At 39.3% G+C, this 24079-nt stretch overlaps 1 protein-coding gene across 5 annotated transcripts in view; it reads left to right on the top strand.

Moving 5' to 3' along the window:
* Window positions 1-24079, top strand: part of LOC126162088 (nascent polypeptide-associated complex subunit alpha, muscle-specific form) — a 148728-nt gene that overhangs the window by 80299 nt on the left and 44350 nt on the right. For all 5 annotated transcript variants that reach the window (XR_007535017.1, XM_049918362.1, XM_049918365.1 and 2 more), the window contains exons 6-8: window positions 1642-2202; window positions 11952-13284; window positions 15780-16072. Coding sequence is in view for 4 of the 5 variants with exons in the window: in XM_049918362.1 (XP_049774319.1) it covers window positions 1642-2202; window positions 11952-13284; window positions 15780-16072 (2187 nt within the window). In the remaining variant the exon portion in view is untranslated. The remainder of the gene's footprint in view (window positions 1-1641; window positions 2203-11951; window positions 13285-15779; window positions 16073-24079) is intronic.

Raw genomic sequence — 24079 nt, 5'->3', positions numbered from 1 at the left:
CCCACAATCGAAATGATGACGACAGTCAGTTCTTGCTAATGCTGTTTTCGTATTTCATGTAAAACTTTCAAAAATGTATTTGATCCATTCAGGTGTGCTACCGAACTTCTCCTGCATGCAGTATCTCTGCTGAGTGTCTTGTACAGAAGAAATCGGCACAAAGTTTTGCCAAGAATATTTTTCTTGTGTCTTGGGTTGTAGCTCTTGACTGATAGTTGGCAATCTAGCTATAATATACGGACCCATTTGCGAACGTTGTACAATTCCATAGTTTTGACCAAGTTTAATGATGTTGCAGGGAGCAGGGAAAAGAAAGTCCGTCATTGCGTATATTGCCTCTCTAAATTGGTGTAGTATAAACACATCAATGTTTCCACTACATGTGTTCACAAAACTTCTTTCTGTTGTTATTTAAAAGTTGTAACCTGTGCGTTCCATCACTAAATAGCTAAACTGTTTGTAGAAAAAGTACATAAAAGTGTCGTAACTCTAACACTCCTATAACACATGTATAGCTTTTTCTTACTCCTAGTCTCTGACGTCACAAAGCATCAGCCAACAACAGAGCATATTCAATTAGTGATCAGATCTTGATGTTTAATGATTTTTAAGCTTCAATTACATTGAAAAAGAAACTAGATATTTTTTGAGAATATTGATTTTAAGTGCTATTTAAATGTTATAATCAACCAGAATAACAACCACCCTAATCATATTTTTAACGTAGGAAAATAGTGTGTTGTACTTCTGACATTGAATGAGGCTGAACAGTAAACTGTTTTGTGTCATCCCAGTAACTCCACCCAACATGTTTGTAGTACCACTGGGAAACAGCACCATAAGCACAGTTCTGCTACTTAATAAGGTTTGACATTACTTCAGCAACATTTGGCAGAGTATCTCTCTAATCAAAGAAATGTATACACTTCCATGAAAATATTCAATAAGATAAAGTAGTTGAAAAATATTGATTTTTAGATTTCATATCCATCTGTCGAAGGGAACATAGAATTGTATAATGGAAGCAATTACAGAATTTGTGACCTGCAAAAGTCTTCAAAAAGTATTTCTAAGTTGCTTTACCATATTTAATTTGATGCAAAGCTCGAATGTCCTGGTTGGAATAAAAATAATTAGAGTAAAAGTAACCATTCATTATATGGGTGAAGTGGTGCGTCCTCCACAGGTACGTGAACATTTTAAGTGATATTAAACTTTTGGACGTTGTTTATATTCGTTTGTAACAGATTAACAAAAACAAACACGTGTGGCTAAATTGTCCTTTTGTGGCTACTAGGACAACTCAGCTATACCATGACTAGTTACCTTTATTTCTTCTGTTAATTATTGAATTTGATTTTACCATAATTGATAGAAACAGACAAAATTTCAAAAATGTACATGAAAGTTGGTTTTAAAGCCAGATGCTTCTAGTTTTCACACAATTGCTTCTCGTATCAAGTACTATGAACATAAGCAACAAAGAGAAAACATGGATTTCCAACTTACATGGTTTGTTGGAGATGAAAAATAAATTGCAATTTTGATTATATGTGATGAAGTTGTAAAATAACTTTGACTCCTTTTTCGTGGTGGCAAACAAAGGTAATCTAAAACAAGAATAATTATCTTCTGTTGTAGGTAAGTGTCATTGCCCAGACGCCACGAAAGCTGACAATGCCCTCTCAACTTACCCCAATGTCACCGGCAACACTGGAACCAAGTCGGCCATCACCAGAAATTACTTCGGATAGAGGAGGTGGTGCAGCTATCAGTGGAGACAAACACGAACCTGCAGTAGCACCTGCGACGTCAAGTCCGTCAGTTCCCAGCGTTGTTAGTGGTTCTGCTGTAATGGCGCCTGTTGCAGCACCAGCACCTGCTCCAGCACACACACCAACGCCACCACCTCCTCCAGAATCCCCTGCCAGTCGTCACTCAGATGATGGCCACCAATTGCCACCACCAGGAGTGCAGCAGCAACCACAACCGAGACCATCACCTTCACCGTCACCAGCCCCTACATCTTCCAAAGATCTTGGGCCAGTCTCACCTGTGCGATCTCCGAAGAGTGGCACAATAAAACGCACGAAGAAAGTTGATTCAATCCTGGAAAACCTTGTTGAGAGTGGTACCAAGAAGGGGAGTGCTCAGAGCACTAGCTCAGGTTCCGAACATTCTCCACAAACTCCCGTCAGCACGGTGAGTGTACATAACAGATTTTAAGTCACATACATCTAGGTTAGATGCCTTTTCGACTATGAGGAGGCAATGTTGGATTGCACACATTCTTCAAAAGTACAGTGGAATTTTGTTAGCACATTTTTGAAAGGGCCACTGATTTTGAACGTCATAAGCAGGGAAACATACTACAGAAAAATGCCAAATTTGGTCATGATTTGATTTTTATTCTCTATGAAAATGCACAATTACAGGCACCATATTTGGGGTAATATGGGCTCTCATAATGCCACATTTCCTGGCATGTTATGGCAATGTGTAAAGTATCATTCAAAATGTGCATTTTCGAGGTCATGTTCAGAATATCAGACCTAGAAACTCTCAAAATTGTGTGTTGGCATGCAATAAGCAAAAGTGTGTTAAATATGGCAACATTTGGTAAATCAAATGTGTACACTTCTGCCATCAGCCAAATGGAATGCAGGAAAGCCAAGTGACATGAAGGCGCACTCTCTAGTGTCCAAAGTATGTACCTAGTATGTGATTATGATGAAAAATAAAAATAAACTAAAATCGAAATTTTTATTACTCTTCTCAAAACTAAACGCCCATCATTCATTTAATGTCTCTTCTTAGTGAATCGCTACTGCTAACTGAATAGCGGTTTTCATTTCAACAAACTGTCTGTATATTTTACCATATTTACCTGATTATAAAAGGAGGCTTTTTCCCAAATTCGTCATCAGAAAAATATGGGGTTGTCTCATATTCACAGATTAAACTATAGCCGCTCAGATCAACTTTGTTACATTAGTTTAATAGAGTAAATATGGGTCGTCTTACATTTATAGAGTTTTTGTACAAATCTGTTTTGATGAACTCTGAAGGGTAGGGCACTACAATGATTTCGTTTGAATAGTCAAGGTTTGCCGATAAACTGAAGTGCTTGATACAGTATCGACCTCGCTTGCATAATCATGGCATTTGACTTGCGGTGCAAGTGCAATGTGCAAGGGATATGTGAGTAACTATGAACTAGCCGCCACAATAATCTAATGCTCAGCTTAAAAATTAACAATTTTGTGAAGCACTGGAGGAAATACCAGTGAATTCTATCTAGTTATAAACTGAACAGGTTTGCAATAAAAGTTCTTGTACATATATGGACACCACATACATACAGTACATTTATGCTGCTTTTTGAGTAAAAGTAACATTCGAAGGTGAATATCTTGTCCTCCAAATACCTTTCCTTGATTCTGAACCCCAGTCAGTATTCTATTTGGTTGTGAGAAACTGTAATGATGTACCAAGTGAGTTGAAAATGAGAAATTTGGTCGCTGATCGTGTATTAGAATACCAGGGAAAAACATCACCAGCTTTTAATCAGTTTCAGAGCAAGAGGGTGAAATTAAGATGAAACAGGAAAGAAAATAACCCAGAATTAAACATCTAACAGGCAAAATAAATCACATTGACATGGCTTCAATTGTTATCGCAAGAATAAATTACCTTGGAATGACCCGTTGTGGAGATCGCGGTACAAGTGAAAGTTCAAGAAATCCACTGAATTGTGATTGCGATCTTTTATTTATCTATTACTTGCTGTTGTTGCATATGACCTGTACTGTTAAGGATATTACCGTCTGTGTTTTCCTATTGCTCAAGCACAGCACTACGGAAGGGTTGAAGGGGGAACAGTGATGCCAGTGTGGCTTAGAGCTATTGTAACTGCAGGATGGGGAATGGTGAGCGGGCAGCGAAGTTCATTATGTTGCTAACCATGGGAGTCTATTCTGTGTTCTTTGGATTTTTATGAGTGTCTACCAAGTTTAAGCTGCAGTTTGCCTCAATCTATTTGTACTCTGAATTGAATTGACTTTAAAATCGAACAAATACTCAACATAGCATAAAATTCTGCAGAAGATACTGAAAGTCTAGTTTGGGGCCAGTGGCATATTTACATATTTCATGCAGCACTATTGTCGATGCTAACCATGAGGTGTGATGGGAACGATAGAGGGGTAGGTCAGCTGCTGGTTCTACAAAGCCAATGAGACAACAGCGGGCAGACGATATGTTTGGAAGCAACAGACATTGTAAGATTCTCATGTCAGTATAGAAACAAAATCCGCTTTATGTTATATCAGGTCCCACCCAACCACAACCTCAAAAATCACAACATATTCGGAAGAAATAGCCAGGTATCTGTGACAACCAGGATAGAAGTTTCACAGCTGTCCTGTTAGGATGATGATGATTATGATTAAAAATAATTATACCTCAGATGACAGGCTAAATAAACAGAAAATATATTAGGATAAAAAATAACATAAACAATTTCTTTCATTTTGTTACTCCTTGTATTATCAAAATGTAGACAATGAATAAATGGCCTAAGTATGTGAAATTGTAATGTTACTTTTTAAGCAGATACATTATGTCATTATAAGTTTATAATTTTGAATAGACAGAATAAGTTTAAAAAATTTATTTTCTCAAGGAACATTTTAAAAAAAGGAGGGGTCGTCTTATATTCAGGATTGTCTTATACTCAGGTAAATATGGTATATCTTGTTAGCCCAATTGTACTATAACACAATAACATACTGTGCATTGTCCTGTCTTCACAAAAGTTTAAAAAAACATGTTAATAGTTGAATGTTTCTTTTGTCCTAATTTTAATATCGAATGACCATCTTGCTCAATGTGATCATCACTTCTCCGTCGACTTCAAAACTCAAAACATAGTGCTTAACTATGTCCATTGCTCCAGTAGCTTTTGACATTGTAGGAACTTATAAAAGGTCTGGTTCATTCTCGTCTTCACTTTCCTCTTAATTTTCTGCCAGCTGTTCCTGCAACGCTTCATGAATTGTCATGGACTGACAGACAACAACATATTTGTCACAATCAACACATTCATCGAAGCGAAGACAGTCGGTATTTTCTTCTTCCCCATTATTTGCTGCTGCTGTTCAGCTACAATTATTTTTTTCTGGCATGATGTTTTCTGTAAGTACTGGTGCTGGTGAAAGCCAGCCTTATTGAAGCAGTTTGAGATAGTGCTTTCTTGCACAGAATACCAGGCACTTCTTAAAAAGCAGACTTTGTAATCAGGGTTGTTAGTCAGAGTAGCCACAGTCTGGATATATCATTTTGAAAAGATAGACAATTTCAGCTATAGGTACTTTATTTACAGGCATGACAGGTTTTGCAATGTTTTAGCTCCATCAAGAGGTGCAATAAAATTGAGACATGTTCTGCTACTTAGCAAAAAATTGCTGACTATGAATGCTGGATCATGCTATTCTCTTTTCTCAACTGGATCATGATTTTATTGCACCATAACAAAACTAAAAGACTGTGAAACTGGTCACACCTATCGGTAAAGGACTTACAGCTGAAGCGGCCTTATCTTCTCAAAAATCCTTAACAAAATGTGTAGCTTCCTAAATCGCAACTTTTCTCGTCATAGTATGAAGACCAGCTAGTAGCTTCTGTACATCAATCTTCCTGTAATTTTTGTTTCCGGTATTTGGTAATGTCTTGGTCAAGTGACTGAAGATGGTTTGTACAATTGGGAGGGAAAAACACTACATTTATATTGCATAGATACAGTGTATCTGGGGGGTTTGCTGCACAGTGGTCAGCAAAGAGGATGATCTTCCTGTTTCTGAATCCCAATTTTGTATCCCAGAAATGCAAGAATTGTTTGAAAATAGTTGTTGTTACTGATTTTTAAACACACACATGGAAATGTCTGCACATTTTTGAAGTATTGTGGTGTCCTATTTCCTACTACTGGAAACAACTTTTCAGGTCCACTTTCGTTATAACATGATACAACAGCCTCTCTTTACTAAATTTTCCACTGTGGCATATTTCTCCTCTGATCTCCAGAGTTTTGTCAGGCAAAAGCTGCAAAAATAAGCCCGTTTCATCTGTATTAGGACATCATTGGGACTGCAGTTTTCTATGATTAGTGGAAGAGTATTTTTCTGTGACTAAACAGTGTCAATGTTCACACGCTTCCAGCCTACCTTGAGCACATCTATGTAGTAAATTGTGTTTTTTCTTGAACCTTTCGATCCAACTATTGGATGCTTTGAAATCTGCAAGACTCGTGTGTCAAATACTTTGCTTTAGCATGAATCACTGTACCATCAATTGGAACGTTCGAAACACGAGATTGTGTTATCCAGTTTAGTAGCACATTTTTCAGTGCTGGAAACTGACTGTCATGCACTCATTTTTGTGTTCCATTTCCTCCTTCAAAATGTGATGCTTCAGTTTTTTGTTTGCTCACTATTGTATTTAATGATGATGGAAGAATGTTCAGTTTTTGTGCAATGTCAACAAGCTTTGTTTGTGAATTTTTATACGCTTCCTGAATAGTGTTACACTTATCTTTATTTGTAAACTTGTCTCACTGTCTTTTTGCCCATTATGAAGTGGTACACCGTTTAACACACACAAGTAAATAAATGTGGACTAAAGAAAATCACAGACTGAGTTAGTCAAACACTAAATGCGAACAAAGGAGACCAGCAACACTTTGTGTGGTTGCTACAGAAGTCTGAAGTCGTTGAAGCTACTACCAACCTGTATGAACTACTTTCAAGTGCCATTCCTACCATAGCAAATGGTCTGTATGATTTGCAAAGTGGCTGGCACTGTATAGCATTGTCTCCCTGCATATTTTCACACCACATAGCTGCAAACATCCTACTCTCTCTCTCTCTCTCTCTCTCTCTCTCTCTCTCCAGCCTGTTTTCTAAGATGACACTTGGGGTCAGTATTGCCTCATATGTTCTTACATTTTAGTTGAACCCAAACTGATTTTCCTCAAGGTCGACTTGTGCCACTTTTTATTATTGTTTTGCAGCCATGACATTTAAGTGATGGTTCTGTAATATTCACATCTGTCAGCACCTGTTTTGTTTGGAATAGGAATGAATCCGTTCCTCTTAAAATGTGGGGGTATTGTGCCTGTCTAATACACTAAGCCAAAGAGATGGAACAGTTTTGTCATGGATGTCACTCACGGGGATCCTAATAACTCTGAAGGAATTCATCTACTTCAGGGCCCTCGTTTCGAATTAGATATTAAAATTTACTGTCAGATTGTTGCAGTATTGTAGTGCCCATCTCATTGTCGTGTACTTCCTCTTTCCTTTCTACAATATTATCTTCAAGTTTTGTTCCTTATATAGACTGATATTCCTTCCATCTTGCAGCTTTACCTTTGTCACACCAGGCTTGCCATCTGAGGTTTTAATATACATTTATGTTCTCTCTTCTCCAGATATTACTTTGTTCCTGTAGGTGGCATGTATCTTCCCAGAATGAAATTTATACTCTGCAGCAGAGTGTGCGCTGATCGGAAACTTCCTGGCAGATTGAAACTGTGTGCCAGATTGAGACTTGAACACTCTACCTCGGCCTTTCACGGGCAAGTGCCCTACCGACAGCTACCCAACCACAACCCATGACCCATCCTCACAGCTTTATTTTCAGCAGTATTTCATCTCCTACTTTCCAAACTTCAGACACTCTCCTGTGACATAAAGTTTTAACCTGTCAGGAAGTTTCATATCAGCACACACTCCACTGCAGAGGGAAAGTAATATTCTGGAAACATCCCTCAGGCTGTGGGTTAGTCATGTCTCTGCAACATCGTTTCTTCCAGGAGTGCCAGTCTTGCAAGTTTTGCAGGAGAGCTTATGTGAACTTTGGAAGGTTGGAGATAGGACACTGGTGGAAGTAAAGCTGTGAGGATGGGTCGTGAGCCATGCTTGGGTTTGGGTAGCTCAGGTGGCAGAGCAATTGCCCACAAAAAGCGAAGGTCCAGAATTCGAGTCTTGGTCCAGCACGCAGTTCTAATCTGACAGGAAGTTTTGGCATCCATCTGTCCCCTAATCACATTTATACAGCCTTTCATTTCTCTGCATGTGCAGTTAAGTGATCTAACATTGTTGTTGTTGTTGTGGTCTTCAGTCCTGAGACTGGTTTGATGCAGCTCTCCATGCTAATCTATCCTGTGCAAGCTCCTTCATCTCCCAGTACCTACTGCAGCCTACATCCTTCTGAATCTATTTAGCGTATTCATATCTTGGTCTCCCTCTACGATTTTTACCCTCCACGCTGCCCTCCAATGCTAAATTTGTGATCCCTTGATGCCTTAGAACATGTCCTACCAACCGATCCTTTCTTCTAGTCAAGTTCTCCCCAATTCTATTCAACACCTCCTCATTAGTTACGTGATCTACCCACCTAATCTTCAACATTCTTCTGTAGCACCACATTTCGAAAGCTTCTATTCTCTTCTTGTCCAAACTATTTATTGTCCATGTTTCACTTCCATATATGGCTACACTCCATACAAATACTTCCAGAAGCGACTTCCTGCCACTGAAATCTAGACTCTATGTTAACAAATTTCTCTTCTTCAGAAACGCTTTCCTTGCCATTGCCAGTCTACATTTTATATCCTCTCTACTTTAAGTGTCTCATTTCCTAATCTAATTCCCGCAGCATCACCCGACTTAATTAGACTACATTCCATTATCCTCGTTTTACTTTTGTTGAAGTTCATCTTATATCCTCCTTTCAAGACACTGTCCATTCCGTTCAACTGCTCTTCCAAGTCCTTTGCTGTCTCCGACAGAATTACAATGTCATCGGCGAACCTCAAAGTTTTTATTTCTTCTCCCTGGATTTTAATACCTACTCCATATTTTTCTTTTGTTTCCTTTACTGCTTGCTCAATATACAGATTGAATAACATCGGGGATAGGCTACAACCCTGTCTCACTACCTTCCCAACCACTGCTTCCCTTTCGTGCCCCTCGACTCTTATAACTGCCATCTGGTTTCTGTACAAATTGTAAATAGCCTTTTGCTCCCTGTATTTTACCCCTGCCACCTTTAGAATTTGAAAGAGAGTATTCCAGTCAACATTGTCAAAAGCTTTCTCTAAGTCTACAAATGCTAGACACATAGGTTTGCCTTTCCTTAATCTACAAATGCTAGACACATAGGTTTGCCTTTCCTTAATCTTTCTTCTAAGATAAGTCGTAAGGTCAGTATTGCCTCACGTGTTCCAACATTTCTACGGAATCCAAACTGATCTTCCCCGAGGTCGGCTTCTACCAGTTTTTCCATTCGTCTGTAAATAATTCGCGTTAGTATTTTGCAGCTGTGGCTTATTAAACTGATAGTTCGGTAATTTTCACATCTGTCAACACCTGCTTTCTTTGGGATTGGAATTATTATATTCTTCTTGAAGTCTGAGGGTATTTCGCCTGTCTCATACATCTTGCTCACCAGATGGTAGAGTTTTGTCAGAACTGGCTCTCCCAAGGCCGTCAGTAGTTCCAATGGAATGTTGTCTACTCCCGGGGCCTTGTTTCGACTCAGGTCTTTCAGTGCTCTGTCAAACTCGTCACGCAGTATTGTATCTCCCAATTCATCTTCATCTACATCCTCTTCCATTTTCATAATATTGTCCTGAAGTACATCGCCCTTGTATAGACCCTCTATATACTCCTTCCACCTTTCCGCTTTCCCCTCTTTGCTTAGAACTGGGTTTCCATCTGAGCTCTTGATATTCATACAAGTGACTCTCCTTTCTCCAAAGGTCTCTTTAATTTTCCTGTAGGCTGTATCTATCTTACCCATAGTGAGATAAGCCTCTACATCCTTACATTTATCCTCTAGCCATGCCTGCTTAGCCATTTTGCACTTCCTGTCAATCTCATTTTTGAGACATTTGTATTCCTTTTTGCCTGCTTCATTTACTACATTTTTGTATTTTCTCCTTTCATCAATTAAATTCAATATTTCTACTAGCCCTCGTCTTTTTACCTACTTGATCCTCTGCTGCCTTCACTACTTCATCCCTCAGAGCTACCCATTCTTCTTCTACTGTATTTCTTTCCCCCATTCCTGTCAATTGTTCCCTAATGCTGTCCCTGAAACTCTGTACAACCTCTGGTTTAGTCAGTTTATCCAAGTCTCATCGCCTTAAATTCCCACCTTTTTGCAATTTCTTCAGTTTTAATCTACAGTTCATAACCAGTAGATTGTGGTCAGAGTCCACATCTGCCCCTGGAAATGTCCTACAATTTAAAACCTGGTTCCTAAATCTCTGTCTTACCATTATATAATCTATCTGATACCTTTTAGTGTCTCCAGGATTCTTCCATGTATACAACCTTCTTTTATGATTCTTGAACCAAGTGTTAGCTATGTTTAAGTTATGCTCTGTGCGAAATTCTACCAGACGGCTTCCTCTTTCATTTCTTAACCCCAAGCTATATTCACCTACTATGTTTCCTTCTCTCCCTTTTCCTACTGTCGAATTCCAGTCACCCATGACTATTAAATTTTCGTCTCCCTTCACTACCTGGATAATTTCTTTTATCTCATCATACATTTCTTAAATTTCTTCGTCATCTGCAGAGCTAGTTGGCATATAAACTTGTACTACTGTAGTAGGCATGGGCTTCGTGTCTATCTTGGCCACTATAATGCGTTCACTATGCTGTTTGTAGTAGCTTACCCGCACTCCTATTTTTTTTAATTCATTATTAAACTTACTCCTGCATTACCCCTATTTGGTTTTGTATTTATAACCCTGCAATCTAACATTGCATGTTATGAACTGTAGAGAGCCATGTTTGTTTCTCCTGAGAACATAGTCTCGAGTAGTCTCTGTCTGGAGATCTCAGTGGAACTATTTTCCTTCTAGAATATTTTACTTAAGAGGATGCGATCATCATTAAGCCATGCTATAGATCTGCATGTCTTCTGAAAATGTAACAGCTGTAGTTTCTCCTTGTTTTCAGCTGTATACCAACAGAGCAATGCCATGTTGACTGAGATTACAAGGCCAGAACAATCATCAGACCATTGCCGCTGCAGCTACTGAGAAGGCTGCTGCCCTCTTCAGGAATCATGTGTTTGTTGTACCTCTCCGTAGATACCCCTCTAATGTGGTTGACTTTTTTCGTCACACCTATCGGTATTGTAGAGGCAGGCAAGCCACCCCTCCTGGGCAGGCTCCTTGGTTCTTGAGGAGCCTTTGTAGCATATGTGAATGGAATGATAGTGGAATTGGTGATGGGAAGAGAAAATGAAATGGATTAAAAGTCACCTCCATGACACTTTCATAGTACTTGTATGATTTATATAGATAGAGCTTGTTTATACTGATTTACGAATAGCAGTTTTCCTGTTGTTGGAAATGAAGGTGTCAGTCTATTCTCAGAAGTGGTTTCTGCAGCAATCATATACATATTCCATCCTTAGTTTCCATCTATGCAAAAATAAATGGAGACATAGAATTTTTCTACTACTTGCTATGCTCTTAATAGTCCTTTTGTGTGTGTGTGAGAGAGAGAGAGAGAGAGAGGGGGGGGGGGGGGGAGAGGAGATGATGATGATGATGATGATGATTTCACATTGTTGACTGGCAAATTATTATTTCTTTTGTCTTCATTTTTCAGTGTGTAAACATTTTTTTCCCCCTCTGAAAATGATTGTGGCCAGAATCGCATAATTGCTATTAAAATTGTTAATTCAGTCATTGAGTTAAGTTTTTATTCATGTGGATGGTTTTATTGTATTTGACAGGTGAATTATTATATGTTGGCTGCCAGTGATTACCATTCTTTTACTTTTATATTTTGTGTGGCTTGTTTTAATGAAACAACGGCTGCCGATTTCAGAATTTTGAATAATTGTGACCTTTTTTATCTCCATAGGTTGTTGTGGCTCCTGCATCCGTAATTGTCTCTCCAGCAGTCACAAGTGAAGATAGCGGTGGTGGTCGTGATGCTCAGTCCCCGTCACCCGGTGATTCTGCTGTTCCACAGAGGCCTGCTAGTAGAGCACATGAAGATGGCACTACATCACCTACATTCAATGGGAGCACAGATGAAGACAATGGCAAGCCAAGACGGAAACGGAAACTTGACAAACCTGTCAGAGTTGCAAAGACATCCAGTGATACGGAGAGTAATAGTAACAGCTCAAAAGCACCAGGATCAGAAGATACTGTGACAGCTCCAGTTGACATGCCTGATAGTTCAGAGAAACTGAAAGAAGCTGTGAAAGTGGAGCCCGTGGTCACTGAAAGTGAAACTGTAACCAAATTGACTGGGCTACTGTCTGATAATTCTGAAAGTGATATAAAGAGGGAAGAGGATAGTAAACCTGCAGAAAAAGAAGTGACAAAAGAAGCTGTTAACAATATTGTAGCTGCACCCTCGGAGAATACTGACTCTGTAGAATCATCTGTGAAAAGTGAAAGTGTTCCACAAAAGAATGATAATGCAGATGACCTCCTTTCTGTTCTCAACTCTGATAGTGTGAAATCTGAGCCAAAATTAGAGCCAAAAAGTACTATAATTGATGTTGAAACTGAACTTGAGAAAATGTTTGCAGGAATTGTAGAGGAAGATAATGTTTCTTCTGATACTGTGAAGGTGGAAGTTCCATCATCATCTGTTACAGATTCTTCCACAATGGCAGCAAAGGCATTAGAATGTTTAAGTGGTTCTGAAAATACTTCTCCGTCTGTGACTGCAACTCCAGCTCCACCACCACCGCCACAAGATACAAAACCACGAGTTTCAAAACGAGGCCGACCTAAGGGTTCACGAAATAGTTCACATCGTTCTTCCGATAATGTCCTAGGCCTCTCTTCATCAGAGAATACACCCAAGAAAAAGAAAAGGAAACAGGCAGGACGGGTTAGTGGGATAAGTGATGAAGGGCTGTCATCACACAAGAAAAAGGTGAAGCGACCAAAACTTGAAGCGGGTGCAACTTGTGACAGCCCCATACCTTTGGCAGCCGGAAGAAGACGGGGCCGTGATGCAAGTGGTGTTGCAACTGACAGTGGTAGTAATGCCAGCAGTGGGAGGTCACGAGGCCCTGTGGTTCATCTAGAAGGACCCCGTGACAGTCCCTACAGTGTTACTGTAGTTAATGGCCCAGCTCGTTTGGATGATGATGAAGGCAATGACAGGAAAACATCAATAGGTTCCAGTCGTCGCAAGAATTCATCCTACCATAATGATCTTGAGTACAGGGGTGAGTGAAATACCATTTATTTATTGCTTGTTTAGCCTGTCCAGATGTAATTGTTTAACCGTTTAATGACAGAATGAATTAAAATTTCACATATTACAGTAAAAGATGGTTTCTTGTTTTTGTAAAGGATAGCGAGTCAGGCCGTGTTTCCAAAATTCAGCTGCTTTTAGTTTTATAATCGTTTTAAATAAAGTGGAATTAGGCATCACAGATGATAGAGATGATACAATCTCAGTTATGGCCTGTCCTGCATCCATTGTGGTGTACACACCTGTTGGGAGTGTTGTAGACGAGTTTGAGCAGTGGAGAGGAAGATATTCTATTGGCAGTAGGTCACTCAAATGGTGAATTTTACTGGGGGGGGGGGGTTGAAATAGTAAACAGTTTCATCATGTGGAACAGTAATAATAGATTTATTCACATTATGTTTGTAAGGCAGCTTTCAACTGGAAGAAATATAAAGAGAATGGGGAGGCAAGTATTCATTAGAAAAAACTAACCAGGAGTATGTTTAGTTTTCCATTCTTACTAAATCAACAGAAATGAAATACGATCAGCACCAAATCAAATATGTAAATGTAAAAAGTTAGACACAAATATGAACAAAAGGCACAAATAGAAATCTCTACTAACACTGGTCATAAGGCAAAACAATTAAGTTGATTTAAAAATGTTTTATCTATAAATATGTGCATAGATCTGTTTAGTTCTAGCAAACAATGTAAAACAGAGGCTAAATACTTTCACTTAGGCTATCAATTGCAGACAGGAAAAAAATTTCATAAAATCAGTGAAACACAAGCCACACAATGTACAACTGAAACAATTAAGTGATACCTCACACATTAGGTGCCAAACAATGAGCCTCCTGGCTCCAAACAGTTATTACATTCAATGCTAGATGGCAGTACCACACAGATGTGGGACTTACATATCCCTGTGAACTCCGGGAAACAAACTTGTACATGGGACACGTATATCCCGTTTGTCATGAAAGAGTTAAAAACTATACAGTTTCCCGGGCATTATTTAATGTAACTTCATATTTTTAGCATTTTTTATGTTCTATATCTTTTTGCTGACAATTTTTTTTAATTACTTACGGTATTTGTTGTTTGGTTTTTTTATATTTCTGTTTAGGCTCTTTTGATTCTGATACTCAGTACCTAATTTCAAAGCACTACTTCAAAACGACATTTATAAGTTGGCAGTATGTTATCTCCAGTATTTTTATTACCATTACCTGCATTATAAAAATTTATTCTTTATTATCTTTTGTCATTTTTATTTTCAGAAGTAGCTGTTTGTGCATAATTTGTGTGTTTTTGATAGAATTATCCAATTTGTTTCGTTGCCACCAATGAGAATTGTGGATGATACAAAACAGTCAATTTGTCAGCATTGTATCCTCAAAACTGATTCATATGCCAGTTATAGTTTTCATTTCATTGTATTAAATTAGATGAATTTCTGCACTTAAGTTTTTGGTATCCAGATTTTATGAAAATTTGTGTGAAAGTCTAGAATGAGACATACACCAACTAAATACGTTGGCATTTAGAACTAAACCATTTAAATCGGTCCGCTTTATAGCTCTCGCTGCCATAATTACAAACTATTTTTCTCAAAGCTCACTAATATAACGAAAAACAGCAAACAAGACAATGGTTTCAATTTTGGTTCTAGAAATACATTGCTTCTGTTCTTGCCTCTCATTTGTTAAGTATAAGAATCATAGAATCATCCTATTGACTCTGTGAAACTGACAGTTGTCAACCTATGAGCACTAGATGAGTACCGCCATGATTGCTGCTGGCCTTGATCTAGACTTGAGCCAAAATTTGTAATCTATTTCCAACTGGAGAACACCTTTCTGCACACTGCTTGTGTCCAAGGTTCCTATATTGTTTGTTTATTTTGTTTTCATATTAGTTCCTGCAGAAAGTATCATTCTGGGAAGCCCAAAAATGCATCTTAATTTCAGTAAACTTTCCTTTTCCATAAGCACCATTTCAGTTGGCAGTAAATGTGCCCTCATTATTTTTTAAACAACATACATGGCTTGTTGAACAACATGTTCTTTTGTAAATGATCAAAATTAATTTGTACATACGAAACTCTGTGTTTCACTATAACCATAAGATTAGCGCTGTATTCAAATTTTGTGCGGAAGAGAATATCACATTTTCTGTCTTACATGGGAAGAATACTTATAACATATTAAAGCCTCATTTTTAGAGATTGCTAAAATAGATGCTGAGGTGAAAGTTTAGGGCCCTAACACAGCAGTTTTTTAATCTGTGACCATCTTAGCACACACTGTACTGGGGTATGAGGGGGGGGGGGGGCAGATATAGCTATGGAATGAGACATGTAATTCAGCTTAAATATGTTTGACATGTTCCAGTAGATTTAGGAGTTGAGCACAAGCTTCATATAGTCATTTACCTGACCATAATAGCAGATATGAAAGTATTGCTTCTCTTTTACTACAGGTAAAGGTGGTGGTGGGCTATTCAGCAGCACATTGTCGGCACGATATGATGCGCACACATCAGATCCAACGTGGATTTGTGTTTTTTGTAAGAGCGGCCCACATTCGGCACTTGGTAGTGGTGATCTCTTCGGTCCTTATCTCGTATCTCGACCAGAACGAGAGTTGCCTGCATCAGCAGATGAGAAAGATATAGTTGAGGAGCAGTCACGCGGTGGCAGTGGTACACGTGGCAAACGAAGTCTTCGCACTGCACACATGGTTGAACATTTCCATCAAAAAATGTCAAAGAAGGTAAATTTAATTTCATTAATGTATTTTGAAAACTATGTAAGTTAACATTATTGTACATTCATCAAGAGACCATATATCATATTTCTCTTACAAGGTATGCTTGTACCTCTTATTTATTTGTATTTTCATAATTTCATTGACTAATTTATTTTTTATGTTGTAATTTGTGCCTTGGAAAGTAGGTACAGATACTTTAATGTTCAAGTCCAATATCTGCAATATTTTTTGCACAAGTAGCACACTTACACTGCATAGGTAGTATCATCTCAGATAGAGTGAGTCCAATTTTCCTCTGTAGGTACTACCAGTTTCAGTTCATGAAATAAAATTTACAGGGTGACAAAATTTGAATGTCTAGTGGTTAAGTAATATGTTTAGGTAAACTAAACTAATTTCTGCGTAGATTTGATAGGGGACCACCTGAAGCATCAAGGAACTGTTAGTTTGGAAATGGAAGTAAGTGTGGGGGTTGGACATAGTAGAGGAAGACCAAGGCTTTGCATACAGTAAGCAAGTTCAAACCAGTGTAGATTGTGGTAGTTACAGAGAGATGAAGAGGCTTGCACAGGATAGGCTGGCGTAGAGAGTGACATCAAAGTAGTCTGTGGATAGAAGACAGTAACAACAGTGTTGAACCAGTTGTTCCCATTGATAACTGTAAACACTGAACACTTAATTCCATTTTGACTGACTTGTCAGTAAATTATTTGTGTGAACTAAGTCAGAAATTATATGTTCTTATAGTGGCCAGCACGAAAGTAGAGTTCTCAAGGTCACGGCTGCTGCCTGCCGCCAGCAGGGGTTGTGGCTGTGATGTGCCCGCCTCTCGGTTTTGTTGCCATGTAGGTACCGTTAGCGGTGCAGTAGGTCAGAGCATCCGAAAGTTCAGTGTTACCGTGCTATATCGAGTGTTCACATCTGATCTCAGTGTCTTACTGTCTTTATGAAGGTGCTTTGCCGTTTGTTTGGTGGTGAACAACATGAAGGAGCAACGGCCTGCATGTAATACTCTGGTCGGTGTGCGTAAAGGGTGGAAGGACATTCGTAAGCAATTGATAATTATCATATCTAATATACTCAAGTGTTTTACTGATCTGGTCGACAACAAAGAAGCGAGAAATAACTTAATTTTTGCACAAATTCATAAACTTATTGCTGAAGTGTGTGGTGTCTTAAAGTCAACTGTAGGCCATATTACCAAATCTGTGTCATTGGCAGAATTTCCAGACATGAATGAGTGTTTCGATTCTCCAAGAAAGGGATATGAACATGAACAGAAATCAACTGATTTTGATGATTTTAACAAAGAGCTCATGCTTAGAACTGTACTTGGATATTATGACAGAGGAGAGTATCTAATGGCTAAAAAAATACAGGCTGCCCTCAGTGAAAAAATTAATTACTTGGGCTCGGAGATCTTCATTCTTCGTCTTCTCTACTCCCTTGCAGCAGCAGGAGCGAAGTATTTGCATACAATGCACTTCTTTGCTTGCTGAAGACAACCAGGCCTTTAGTGTACTTGGGTTTCACAGAACCACTCCAATAAGTATATACAGCAAGGCTCCAAAGGAAACAGCAGTTTGAAAGTGCCTACTGGTAGAGGTGGCCGATTAATCATCGCCCATGCTGGTTCATTAACCACAGGCTTCATACTAGTGGCCAAACTTGTTTTTCATGGTGGGAAAAGTTCTTGCCAATCCGAATAACATTCAGCAATGAATGGAGAAGTTTTTAAGGATTGGTTTATTTTACTGTTGTCTGCGCTGGAAGAAGGGTCAGTTATTGCCAGCTACCACTCCATTCAGATAGAAAAGCTGCCACATTCAAATTAGCTCAAGGCAGATATTTTCGAGTGGTTAAAGAGAGAGAATATTTCATTTTCAGTCGATGAAATGAAGGCTGAACTCCTGTCTAAGGAAGAAATCGTAGGTGCGAAAAAGACTTAAGAATTAGATCAACTGGCAAATGAAACAGGACACCAAGTGGTACATCTACCAGCATATCACTGCCAGTATAATCCCATTGAATTGATATGGGCCCAAGTAAAGTGAGAAGTAGTGGAAAATAAATACTACTTTCAAACTTGCTGATGTCAAGAAGCTAATGCTCGAAGCTCTTTACATTGTTACTCAGCGGGACTGGGAGAGGTGCGTAAAACACGCAGTAGCATTACAAGAAACTGATTTCTTGAAGCTCGGTTTAAGAAACACCATAGTGGAATCTGTGATGAAAAATCTGGCTGAAACAAGTGACAGTGAATCTGAAGACATGAAGCCAGAAGATCCTTCAGTTTAGGTAAATGCCGTCTATGCAAAAAGCTGACTTGATTTAAATGTTTGTCTATTCAGTTTAGTTATAGAGGACATACTGTGAATGTTTTCCCCTTACAGTAGACGTCTGATAAATTTATCACAAGTGTGGTGATTAGTTTACTTGACAGTAGCTGCCAATTAAAATAAGATTGTCAACTATGCATTAATTAACAACAGTTTTTCTTAAAAACCTGTATCAAATGTCTTTACTTTCGGATATAATCTTACTGCATTCGGTTTACTTGTACATTCAAAATTTAACACTCTTTCTTTCATAGAAGAATGTACTGGCTGTTTCGTAGTAAGGGTAATGAAGTCATAAAATGACAAAATGTTGTGGTGCTTCTGTATATATAAATAGTGCAGTAACATCAGAACAGTCCCAGCACCTATTCTGATTCTCCAAGAAGAGCATAGAAATCAATGATATTTGATGACTTTTACAAAAAGCTAGAACGTAGAATTGTATTGCTTTAATATGACAGGATAGTATCCGATGTCTAGAGAAATACAGGGAAATGTCTGTGATAAAATTGATTATACTGGCCAATCACTTCAATGCACTGTCTTCTTGCCCACTTGGTTTTTAATTCAGGAACTTTAATGATGGATGAAGTTTGTAACACAAGACAGGGACATTGCAGTAACGAGGTTTTTGTGCACCAAACATGTATTGTGTGCTGAGAATAATAGGCTTTCAGCAAATTTAGATAAAACTTGGGTTTCACAAATCCTTTCGAACAAATATTTCGCTCAACTTCAGTGAAAATCTTGGCTTCAAAATAACCAGAATTACTTTTGCATAGCATGTATTGGCATTTTGAGTGATGGACGCAATGACGAAGGATATGTATTAGCAGCCAGTAAAATATTTTTAAGTGGGGAATATTCTCTGTCACATTAAAGCGAGCCGTCCGAACAAAACTCTTGGCGACGGCCTATGACGACTCGCGTACTGCTGCGCACAGAATATCGCGATACAATAATGATGTCTGAAATGTTACCAAAATGATTTTGTAGTTTTCTTAACAACTTTCTCACAGGAAGTTTCATTGCAGTCCTACAGAACAAAAATTCATCAGTGACTACATTTTTCGCTATGCTGTCGGCACAGTTTCACACCTCTTATAATATTTTATTTTTTACCTCAGAATACTTCCATGTTTCCAAAAAAAAAAGATGCAGCATATGCATCTGTAAACTTTGAGGATGTTTATATATATATATATATATGGTTATAATAGAAGGAAACATTCCATGATGGAAAAATATACCTAAAAACAAAGATGATGTGACTTACCAAATGAAAGTGCTGGCAGGTCGACAGACACACAAACGAACACAAACATACACACAAAATTCAAGCTTTCGCAACAAACTGTTGCCTCATCAGGAAAGAGGGAAGGAGAGGGAAAGACGAAAGGATGTGGGTTTTAAGGTAGAGGTTAAGGAGTCATTCCAGTCCCGGGAGCGGAAAGACTTACCTTATGGGGAAAAAAGGACGGGTTACACTCGTCTTTAAATATGTCTGCTTGTGTCTGTATATGTGTGGATGGATATGTGTGTGTGTGCGAGTGTAACCCGTCCTTTTTTCCCCATAAGGTAAGTCTTTCCGCTCCCGGGACTGGAATGACTCCTTAACCTCTACCTTAAAACCCACATCCTTTCGTCTTTCCCTCTCCTTCCCTCTTTCCTGATGAGGCAACAGTTTGTTGCGAAAGCTTGAATTTTGTGTGTATGTTTGTGTTCGTTTGTGTGTCTGTCGACCTGCCAGCACTTTCATTTGGTAAGTCACATCATCTTTGTTTTTAGGTATATATATATATATATATATATATATATATATATATATATATATGTGTGTGTGTGTGTGTGTGTGTGTGTGTGTGTGTGTGCGCGAGTGTGTACCCGTCCTTTTTTCCCCCTAAGGTAAGTCTTTCCGCTCCCGGGACTGGAATGACTCCTTACCCTCTCCCTTAAAACCCACATCCTTTCGTCTTTCCCTCTCCTTCCCTCTTTCCTGATGAGGCAACAGTTTGTTGCGAAAGCTTGAATTTTGTGTGTTTGTTTGTGTTCGTTTGTGTGTCTGTCGACCTGCCAGCACTTTCATTTGGTAAGTCACATCATCTTTGTTATAATAGAAGGAAACATTCCACGAAGGAAAAATATACTTAAAAACAAAGATGATGTGACTTACCAAATGAAAGTGCTGGCAGGTCGACAGACACACAAACATACACACAAAATTCAAGCTTTCGCAACAAACTGTTGCCTCATCAGGAAAGAGGGAAGGAGAGGGAAAGCCGAAAGGATGTGGGTTTTAAGGGAGAGGGTAAGGAGTCATTCCAGTCCCGGGAGCGGAAAGACTTACCTTAGGGGGAAAAAAGGACACTCGCGCACACACACACACACACACACACACACACACACACACACACATATCCATCCGCATATACACAGACACAAGCAGACATTTGTAAAGGCAAAGAGTTTGGGCAGAGATGTCAGTCGATGTGGAAGTACAGAGGCAAAGATGTTGTTGAAAGACAGGTGAGGTATGAGCAGCGGCAAATTGAAATTAGAAATTAGCGGAGATTGAGGCCTGGCGGATAGCGAGAAGAGAGGATATGCTGAAGGGCAAGTTCCCATCTCCGGAGTTCTGACAGGTTGGTGTTAGTGGGAAGTATCCAGATAACCCGGACGGTGTAACACTGTGCCAAGATGTGCTGGCCGTGCACCAAGGCATGTTTAGCCACAGGGTGATCCTCATTACCAACAAACACTGTCTGCCTGTGTCCATTCATGCGAATGGACAGTTTGTTGCTGGTCATTCCCACATAGAACGCTTCACAGTGTAGGCAGGTCAGTTGGTAAATCACGTGGGTGCTTTCACACGTGGCTCTGCCTTTGATCGTGTACACCTTCCGGGTTACAGGACTGGAGTAGGTGGTGGTGGGAGGGTGCATGGGACAGGTTTTACACCGGGGGCGGTTACAAGGGTAGGAGCCAGAGGGTAGGGAAGGTGGTTTGGGGATTTCATAGGGATGAACTAAGAGGTTACGAAGGTTAGGTGGACGGCGGAAAGACACTCTAGGTGGAGTGGGGAGGATTTCATGAAGGATGGATCTCATTTCAGGGCAGGATTTGGGGAAGTTGTATCCCTGCTGGAGAGCCACATTCAGAATCTGATCCAGTCCCGGAAAGTATCCTGTCACAAGTGGGGCACTTTTGGGGTTCTTCTGTGGAAGGTTCCGGGTTTGAGGAGATTTCCACATGGAATGTTTCCCTCTATTTTTATATATATAAAGAAAGATGATGAGACTTACCAAACAAAAGTGCTGGCAGGTTGATAGACGCACAAACAAACACAAACATACACACAAAATTCAAGCTTTCGCTACCAACGGTTGCCTCATCAGGAAAGAGGGAAGGAGAGGGAAAGACGAAAGGATTTGGGTTTTAAGGGAGAGGGTAAGGAGTCATTCCAATCCCGTCTGTGTCATTGTGTCTGCTTGTGTCTGTGTATATGCGGATGGATATGTGTGTGTGTGCGAGTGTATACCTGTCCTTTTTTCCCCCTAAGGTAAGTCTTTCCGCTCCCGAGATTGGAATGACTCCTTACCCTCTCCCTTAAAACCCAAATCCTTCCGTTGGTTGCGAAAGCTTGAATTTTGTGTGTATGTTTGTGTTTGTATTTTTCCCACGTGGAATGTTTCCCTCTATTATATTCATATCATTAATTTGAACCCAACAATTACGTTTGTTATTGTCACTCTTACATTTCGTAATCTTTTCTGTCGTCTTATTTCCTCCTTCTGTTTTTGCCAATAGTTTCACTTTGTATTCACCTTCTCCTTTTTTACCGTAATCCAGTATACAATTTTATCCCGCCGATATATACTCAATAATACGTAATAATGCGTAACCCACTTCCAAACCATAACCAAAAAAATTTTTTCCGCTTTCAACACTACAGCTGCTATAAAATCCACCGTTTCTAGTTCACAAACAGTTCCTTTCAGCTATCAAACAACCTTTTCGGCTAGTTTTAATAACTTTTGCTTTATTTCCATTTCCGTTTTTCTCACATCACCGATCTTTTTTAGCCGCTTCCCACAGGTTTTAACGTCATTATTTCTTCATCAGACAATTGTTAGCCTCATTTCCATAATCTGCCACCACTAAACCACTCCTTTTAATACATCCTCACGTAGTTTTTTCGAAATTTTCCCGAATTTCTCCACCCTTTAACGTGTTTGGGCGGCAACACAACCACCTAACCTTTATGCACATCATTATCTACGTACACAAGTTCACCACAGGATCAACATAGCCCAGCTCTAACCAACCCTTTTTCGCCTTTATTCACACCAGATCTCCATTTGCTTTCTAGTTCACCTTTATCTCTCCCCATATATTTTTATATTTATTTTCATTTTCATTTCAGCCTCGTGTTACACTTTCCACCTTCTAGTACCATGTCACCCTCACAACACCTCCACAACGACCCCATTAAGTTTTATTTACATTCCCTCCGCATACATGCCTTCGCCCTAGCCAGATTACACTCCCATATTTTATTTTCTCAGGCTTGTCTGACATTTGGCATCACCCCCAAAGGCCTCACACTTAAAGTTCCCATCTCTGGCTGCAACCCTTCTTTCCATCAGTCCCTATACCAGTTCCAAACCGAACAGTCCATTGCCCTCACCCACCTAATCCTTCACCTACACATCCACTCAGCCAATCAACACACCCATCAACTCCTATCCTTAATAAAAGTCCTCAATCTTTCCTCTCCCACATCCACACCGGTTGTTCAGAGCATCCTCCTACAGGCCAACCGTAAATTAGAACAGCATGCCACCCTCCACCTTAAAAAACTATCCAATCTCTTGGTTTCCCACCTCCGGAAAGGCAACTCACTCACCCTTCACAACCTTTCCAGCAAACCTCAACCTCCTATCATTGCACACAAACCCAGTCTCTCCCATCTACTCAATCTCCCACTTCCAGCTCCACTCCCTCCAAAACCTCAAAATTCCAATCAACACAATCTGGAACCACAACACCCCAATTCAGTAGTTAACCTTTCCTCCAAACCTCTCTCCCAATCCGAAACCTCTGTCCTATCCAAAGGCCTCGCCTTCAGCCCCACTCCCAGATTTAACCAAACAGCACTCGTCAAAGATTTACTGTCCTACACCCGTACTCTCTGCTGGAAATATCACTTTGCCACGAGGAAAAATGATCCTAATCCTACTCCTCATGATCCAACTCCCCAAGACACTATCCAAATTGAACCATGCCTGGAACAGTTCCGTCCTCAGTCACAGCGGGACCTACCTCCTCTTCCTCAAAATCACCCTCTCCTAACCTTCCAGGAATTTCTGACTTCCAGCCTTGCCTCTCAATCCTTTATATACATATATATATATTTATTTTATTTTTATTATTTTTTTTTAATTCCACTTACATTAGTGATTCAGTTACTACGACAGGTTGAAGTAAAAAATTATTTTCCTCCAAAATTTCTTGTAATGTTAGTTTTTATTTTTTTTTTCCTAGTAGCTAGTGACAATTTTCTTTTGGAAAGTACTCCATCATATTCTAGACTAAAAATAGAGTTGCCTGCTATTTGTTTTTAAATTTTTATTAACATTTGAAATTATCACTATAAAATGCTGTAAGACGG

The sequence above is a fragment of the Schistocerca cancellata genome, chromosome 2 (genome assembly GCF_023864275.1).
Source record: "Schistocerca cancellata isolate TAMUIC-IGC-003103 chromosome 2, iqSchCanc2.1, whole genome shotgun sequence".
NCBI lineage: Eukaryota > Metazoa > Arthropoda > Insecta > Orthoptera > Acrididae > Schistocerca > Schistocerca cancellata.
This window is presented reverse-complemented; position numbering and strand designations above follow the sequence as displayed.